The 7,808-nt window shown below is 44.4% G+C and overlaps 1 protein-coding gene and 1 long non-coding RNA gene across 9 annotated transcripts; one reads left to right on the top strand and one right to left on the bottom strand.

The window, feature by feature from the left end:
- Positions 1–1,327: 1,327 nt before the first annotated feature.
- On the top strand, positions 1,328–3,626 carry LOC104582757. Of its 8 annotated transcripts, none has more exons than XR_002963366.1 (5): positions 1,328–2,079; positions 2,232–2,362; positions 2,468–2,966; positions 3,044–3,213; positions 3,315–3,626. It is a non-coding gene; the product is annotated as an uncharacterized LOC104582757 (long non-coding RNA). The 8 variants fall into 8 exon arrangements; XR_002963368.1 differs by having other exon boundaries at positions 1,329–2,079; positions 3,052–3,213; XR_002963367.1 differs by having other exon boundaries at positions 1,330–2,079; positions 3,052–3,147.
- A 2,207-nt stretch (positions 3,627–5,833) lies between these two features.
- Positions 5,834–7,539, bottom strand: LOC100845986. The gene is made up of 4 exons (XM_024458824.1): positions 7,522–7,539; positions 6,267–6,923; positions 6,050–6,184; positions 5,834–5,941 (listed from the first exon to the last, which is right to left on the bottom strand). Exons 1-4 carry the CDS (start codon positions 7,537–7,539, stop codon positions 5,834–5,836), a joined length of 918 nt encoding a protein of 305 aa, XP_024314592.1.
- Positions 7,540–7,808: the final 269 nt, after the last annotated feature.

Raw genomic sequence — 7,808 nt, 5'->3', positions numbered from 1 at the left:
TCCATGTTGTACAAGCGCGAGAGATTTCATTCCATTTAAGTACGACAACAATGCATGAAGAATAACGGCGCGTGAGATTCCAGATATAAGCACCTGATTTTGAGAAAACGGAGTGATGCAAGCTAGTTGAAACAAAAGCCAAAAGGTGCTTTTAGGATTAAGCAGTGGCAGACCGACCGGTATGGCACGGTCCGGCGGCCAACACAAAAAAAACTGCAAAAAGTTCAATATACGTACTATATTATCCATAATTTATGCCAATCTTTTAATTTTTGAATTACTACTGTACTTTAGAACACAATGTAACATATATCTACTATTTAGTGAGGTTGCATTGTACATAATTCTCTCCTTGCATAAACTCAGCCACACCTAAATTTTTTTCCTGCGTCCGCTGCTGGGATTAAGCACCGGTGCACAAAAAAAGTGTAAAATACAACTTAGAGAAAATGTAATACACATTAGTGTAAAATGGCACACAGTAGTATAAGAATAAACACAAAAGTGTAGTACACATTATTCAATACTTTGGTACACAGAGAACTGAGTTTAGCTCAAGTGGTTGTGGAACCAGCCCATTCAGGTTCAAATCTCAGACTTGACATGGGTGCTCGCATTTTCTGGATTTATTCCAGACTTTAACCGGCTTTGTGCTTTCAGTGGGAGTGACGTATCCGTCAACTACGAGACGCCTGTGGTGCCTTCGTCAATCTCAGAATGATCTGCCAGCGGCCCAGTTTCTCGGAGGTGCTTATAGGGATAGGGTGTGCGTGCATGTACTGTGTTTCCTAAAAAAAAAAAAACTTTGATACACAAAAGTATATAAAAATGCCCCCATTGTATTTAGGGTAGCGGTAGGCGTCCGTTGGGCCGTGTTTCCATCTGAACTGCTCCCTTGCTGAAGGTCTGATATATTTAAATTGGCTTAAATATACACACTCCAAAATGTTTCAACGTTTGAACAAAAATCCATATATTCTACTGAGGTTGAAACAATAACCTGAGATTTCATATGTGATGGTTGATCCAGATAAAAGCATAAATGAAAATAAAGAAATGATTTCCTAAGATTAATTTGATCAAATAATTTTGTACAGTACTAAAGTTAATTAGTTCAGGATAATTCAATCTTACGTGATCTGTTTTTTCCTAGTAGAATATTGCATGTTTGTTTTCAAAATAATTAAGTTCAAGAATCGGTACTGATCCTCAATGGCGCTCGCCCCGTGATCTGTTTTGTCTCATCCATATATTCAGCTTTCCGACTGAGGAGGCGTAAACACAGCTTATACGCTTTTAAGGAGCAAAACTCAAACCCTTGCACGGCGGCTACCCCTCCAAATTCCCCACCTTCGGCCCCAAATTATCCTATCCGCCTCGGCAGCCGCCGGACATGAAGAAGAAGGCGCCGACGGCGGCGGCGGTGCCTGCAGCCAAGAGTCGCGCATCCGGTGGAACCACCGGGCGCAGGCCACGGAAACGGGCGCGCGACGGCGATCTCATCGGCCATGATGATCTCGTTACTCACGGCGACCACATCAGCGAACTCCCTGATGCCATCCTCTGCACCATCATCTCCCTCCTCCCCACCGAGGACGGCGCTCGCACGCAGGTCCTGTCCCGCCGATGGCGCGCTCTCTGGCACTCTGCGCCTCTCAACCTCGACGCCTACTACGACCTCTGCCCCGACGAATTCAAGCGCTTCTCCATTGTCTCCAAAATCCCTTCCGCCGCTTCTACTACCGGTCCATCCGCTTCTACAACGATATGTTTCCATCTCCGATAATGTGTTCCATGGGATGCTCTGGCTGCCATGTCCTGGAGACCCTAGATCTCAAGGAAATTCGTGATGTGCGTTGCTTCCACATTACCTCGTCAACTCTTAGGAGCATTGACTTTTCTGCTCGTTATTTGGGCAAAGAGGAATTCATCATTGAGGACGCCCCTCGCCTTGAGAGGCTGCTGCTATCTCGTGGAGGTGCTGAGACTATCCGGGTAATTAGGGCACCTAAACTAAAGATATTGGGCCCTTTGTCGCCCTGCATCTCCGAAATCAAGATTGCAAACCTAATCTTCCAGGTAATTAAACTAAACTTTTCTTCCTAATCGAATGGCAATCGACTGCCTTTTCATCAAAAAAAAAGTCTTCCAGGTAACGGTAGCACCCTCTTTACTCTTTCTTTGGACATTCTGATATGCACAATATTTTTTATGTCCTTTGTTTTATTCAGGGTCTTATCCCAGCCAGCTTGAAAACCCAGACACACACTGAAAATTTTGGCTCTCGAGCTTTCTAGCCCTGATTTGAACGCTGTTTGATGTCCTCAGATGTTTCCCCTGCTTGGAAAAACTGTGTGTCGATGTGAGTACTCATCTTTTATTGCTTTAAATGTGAAAATGAATATTTAATTCTCATGTAATCTAGTTGGGACTCACTTTGTCATACATATCTTTTTTTGTTTGACAGTGGGATACAAACTTAAAGACACAGATGCAAAATGTGTGTCAGTATGATCCACTAGATCCAATCAAGTGCCTTGAAACCCATCTAAAAAGCTGGGGTTGAGAAGTTATGGAGGCAGTGAGGTTCTTTGTTTTGAACGCCAAAGTGCTAAAGGAAATGACATTTGGAGTCCGTGGGAAGGTCAAAAAGAAGTGGGTGGCTAATCAGCACATGCTGCTTGACGTGGAAAATAGAGCTTCTCGAGATGCCCAATTCGAATTCAGATATCGTCCTCACGTATATTTGGATATCCATGATTTGTCAATTGCTGATCCCTTCAATCACTCTTTTGTAGGCCGGCTAGATGCCCTTTGAAAATAAGCATATCTCTGATTTGTCCATGGCCAATCCCATTGGCTGCTTGTTCTGTAGACAAGGTCGACATCCTCTTTAGTCCAACTCTCAAATTTGGTTGGCCGTAGTGTCTGTAGTTCCTTCGTAATTCCGAAGTATTTTTGCATGGGTATGTCAAGCCTTGTTCAGATTAAAATTATTGTGGATGCAAACCTTGTTTGTTCCAGTTTCAAATGGATTGATCAGATTTTCAGACAAAAGTCTCCCATAACGAATGGATCATTGCACTAATAGTTGGACCCCGGAGTTCTTATTTGTGCTGGGATTTTAACCCAGTTTCGGAAATCCAGGTGGGTTCCATTGGATACAGAACTGCACTCTGCAGTTCAGCAAAAGATAATCGTTGTTATCTAAATGTGAGACACAATTCACCACTCTTGACACAATTTTAGAACTTATTGGCTTTAATAAGTTTGTATTTGACACAAATACTGATTCAGCAATTTTCTTTGCTTAGAAGTGCCGTCAGCACAACCGAAGGTTGCCGAGATCTCTGCCGATGAACGATACAATCTGTGCATGCGAGGGCTTTGGATCACCGCTGAGGACAGCAGCTCCCAGTCAGGCGAATCGCCTCCTGGACCTCTCCATTTCTCAAAAACCAATGTAGGCGTCTCATCAGCGGCGATGGTCGGCTACGAGGAGGAAGACAGCAGGTCTGAGAGCTATGGTTGAAAATGATCTAAAGAGGTTGCAGCATTAGTGTTCGTTTGTTAGAAATTTTTAACTGCATTTGAAGCACTATAGAGATAAAGTTCTGCATTCCGAACTCCATTCCTCTAGGTACGGTAGCAATATTTCGGTTGGTTCTTGTTGTTCTTGTGGGGGGTGTTACTTGCGCTCGTGGACATGAGGTTTAACTTGTCAAAAGTTGCGGTAAACAACTTAGCATAAATGTAATACAAAATTTGTAGGATACATTAGTCTAAAAATATCGTGCACAACACTGCAAAAAGTGAGTACACAACCAAGAGAAAATGGTGTGCTCTGAAAATTTCGGTGCACAGAAGTCCAAATGTACATCACACATATTAATGTAAGAATGCAAGACACATTAGTTTAAAAATGTGCTAAACATTACTGTAAAGATGCGCTGAGAAAAGCAGCTTCCATTCATGTGAATCGCCTCCTGGACCCCTCCATTCTCAAACACTGGTGTAGGCCTCTCATCGGCAACAATGGTCAGCTGCAAGGAGGAAGACGTCAGGTCTGAGAGTTATGTTGGAAATGATCTAAAGAGGCTGCAGTATTAGTGTTCGTTTGTTCAGAATTTCAGCTGCATTTGAAGCCCAGTAGAAATCTGCATGCAGAACTGCATTGTTGGTCGTCAATTCAAATCATCCCTATATATTTATTCAATACAATTAATTTAGTTTTACTAGAGGCCTATTTCCTTTCTTCCCTTTTTCAAATTTTCAAACAATTTTTTCTTGTATCGCTACTAATATTTCCTTTTTTTTTAGAACGGGATTTGCATATTTTTCACGATTTATTTATTCTTCTAACTTCTATAGTTTCACTCCAACTATTTAGTACTCCAACTCTAATGTATCACTACTAATACATTAGTGTAAAAATGTCGTTCACAACACTCCAAAAAGTGTAGCACACAACCGAGAGAAAATGGGGAGTACACTATGAAAAATTCGGTGCACAGAAGTCCGAATGTACCTTACACATATCAATGTAAGGATGCAAGATACATTTGATTAAAAATAAGCTAAACATTAGTGTAAAAATGCGCTAAACATTATTGTCGAAAGTGTCATTTTTAAGCATACCTAGCGAATACTATGAAGTAATTTCCCTGCTGCATTATTGTCGAAAACACCATTATTAAAAATGCGCTTAACATTAGTGTAAGAAGTTACAGTAGCGGACAGGAGATGTGAGATAAAGCTCCTGGTGTCAAAGTTGGTTACTTTTTATTCTGTATACAGCTGCGCAGGCCGATGACAGGTCAAAAGATGATCACGGCTAATGACTGAAGATGGTTCCAGACCGAATCAGGGTTATCTATTTCAGTTATGCTCAAGTTCCGGCCACCACCGCAAGAATTGAAATTGCCTGTATTTAGTGATCCCAAGTTGTCAGTTTGGCATAAAAAAACCGAAAGTCATTTGAATTTGACTGAAACCTGAGCAGTCTTGGCAATGTTGACCAATTTATGAGTTCTCTTCAAATGTCTCGTATTCAGATATCGCCAGATTCTGTGCATCACCTGGATTCCTGACATTGAGTTAAAAGTAGCAGAGCAAATGACAACTCTGGTCCAATTATTAGTGCAATGGTCCATTCGAAATGGGAGACACTTCTGTGTGAAAAAACCCCGATAATTTCGTTTGCAACACAAGCATGAACTTCTAACTGAAATCTGATCTGACATTCTCCACAGGGATTTCATTCCATTGATGACGGCAACTGGAACAACCAATGTTGCATCCAGTCAATTTTTACAGGAGACAAGGTACAAGGTAAGTTAAGTTTGATGATGAGTTAATAGCCTCCAGTTACAACATTTGGTAGTGAAATATCCTTGCTGGACACACCCATGAGAAAATACTTGCGAATTACGAACGAACTACAAATACTGCAGCCAACCAAATTGGAGAGTTGGATTAAACAGCATGTCAACCTCGTCTACAGACCTAGCAGCCAACGGGATTGGCGATGGACAAATCAAAGCTATGCTTATTTTGAAAGAGGAGTACTCTTTGAAAGAGCATCTATCGGACCTATAAATTTGTGTTCGAAGGGATCCACAACTAACAGGTCATTGGTAGAACAATATTTGCGAGGACCACATCTGAATTTGAATTGGGCGTTTCGAGAGGCTCTATTTTCCACTTCAAGAAGCATGTGCTGATCAGCCACCCACTTCTCGTTGACCTTCTCAGCGACTCCAAATGTCATTTCCTTTAGAACTTTAGCATTCAAAACAGAGAACTTGGCAAAGCCAGAATCTTCCTCAGTGCCTTAATAACCTCTAAACACCAGTTTTTTCAGATGGTTCTCAAGGCATTCGATTGGATCTAGTGGGTCATATGGATGCACATTTTTCATCTGTAGCATGTATGTTTCCCGCTGTAAAACAAAATGGGAGATGTATGACAAAGTAAGTGTCAACTAGAGTAGATTACATGAGAGTCGAATATCCATTTTGACGTTAAGCAAGCAAAGATGAATACTCACGTTGACATAGAGCTTTTCCAAAGAAGGGAAGCACCTCAGGACTTCAAGAACTGCATCCAAATTAGGGCGAGAAAACTCGAGAGCCAAAACTGTCACCGTGCGAATTGGGTTTTTCAAGCTGGCTGGGTTCGTTCCCTGAAGAAAACAAAGGACATAAAAAATTATTGTGCATATATGAGAATGCCGAAAGCAAGAGTCAAGAGGGTGCTATTGCTACCTGGAAGACAAGGTTGGCAATCTTGATTTCGGAGATGCCGGGCCACAAAAGGCCCAATATCTCCAGTTTAGGTGCCCTAATTACCCGGATAGTCTCATCGCCTGGACAAGATAGTAGCAGCCTCTCAAGGCGAGGGGCGTCCTGAATGATCAATTCACATTTGTCCAAATTACTAGTGCCGATGCTCCTAAGAGTTGACGACGTAATGTGGAGGCAAGGCACATCACGCATTTCCTCGAGATGCAGGGTCTCCTGGACATGGCAGCCAGAGAGCATCCTGCTGAACACATTATCGGAGATGGAAACATGGTGTAGGGTGAGCCTCTTCAGGAGGGGAAACTTGATTGCATGAGCAACCTCGTTTGGGAAATCGCAGTAGCCGAAGCTGGCCCTGACGAGAGCTGACGTGATATGGAACACGGATGATGGCAGCAGGAAACGCTTCTCGGTCCCAGCATGTGTTGTCCATCCGAAGGGCACGAAGAAGATATCGAGCTCCTCAAGGTTGGCAAGGGCACGAGAGCGGAACCAGCTCTCGATCTGCGTGTCTTCCTCGGCGGACCTCTTTTTGGATTTGTGGAGGCGGATGTGGTCGAAGTGGAAGCGGCAGGCGGGGCCAGGGTGGTCGGAGAGGATCCTGGAGACGATGTTGAAGAGCTTGAACCCATTGAAGCAGATGTCGATGGATTTGAGGTTGAGTGGAGCGGAACGCCAGAGGAGCCGCCATCGGCGAGCGAGGACCTGCGTGCGGGCGCCGTCCTTGGTGGGGAGGAGAGAGATGATGATGCAGAGGATGGCATCAGGGAGGTCGCTGATCAGGTCTCCGTGGGTGACGAGGTCGTCATGGGCGATGAGATCGCCGTCCCGTGCCCGCCTCTTGGATGCAGATAGCGCCTTCTTCTTCTTCTTCTTCTTCTTCTTCTTCTTCTTCTTCTTCTTCTTCTTCTTCTTCTTCATGCCATGATAGGGGGCACTGCTGCCATGGGGGGGCACCGCCGGGCAAGGGTTTGGTCGGCTTATGTTTGTTGTGGTTTTGCTGCTTAAAAGCGTATGGCCTGGGGTTTACGCCTCCTCGGTCTGAAAGTGGAATATCTGGTTTTTATATATACCTATCTAAAAAGTATGGACCGTTCCCTTCACCACGCGTTTTCGTCGTCTGTCAAACCTTCCCCTCCCCCACCCGTGCCCCTTCGTTCTAATTGTACATTGCGTCTTTTTTTCTCGTTCCCCGCCGTACGATTCTTTGTCGCTGTACCGAGCCCATCCCCTCCATCTCTCCCGGTGCTCCCGCTCCTCCCCGCCACCCCCGATCTGGATGGCGCCCGGGGCTCTTCCCTACCGCCGTCCTCCCCGAGATGACGCCCCCCTCCTCACCGTGATCTCTCTCCCCGATCCACGCACGCTGCTGCATACTGGAGAGAAGGCGCCTATAAAAACAAAATCACCTCTGAAAAACTGATCTAGGTCTTGCTCTCCGACGAGTGCCTAGGCGGGAGGTCCTATACTTCCACTCCGATGACTAGGTGCACATGAGTTCCTCTA

Source organism: Brachypodium distachyon, chromosome 2 (assembly GCF_000005505.3).
Source record: "Brachypodium distachyon strain Bd21 chromosome 2, Brachypodium_distachyon_v3.0, whole genome shotgun sequence".
NCBI classification, from domain to species: Eukaryota; Viridiplantae; Streptophyta; class Magnoliopsida; order Poales; family Poaceae; genus Brachypodium; species Brachypodium distachyon.
The sequence above is the reverse complement of the archived record's forward strand: the minus strand, read 5'-3'. Positions and strand labels throughout refer to the sequence as shown.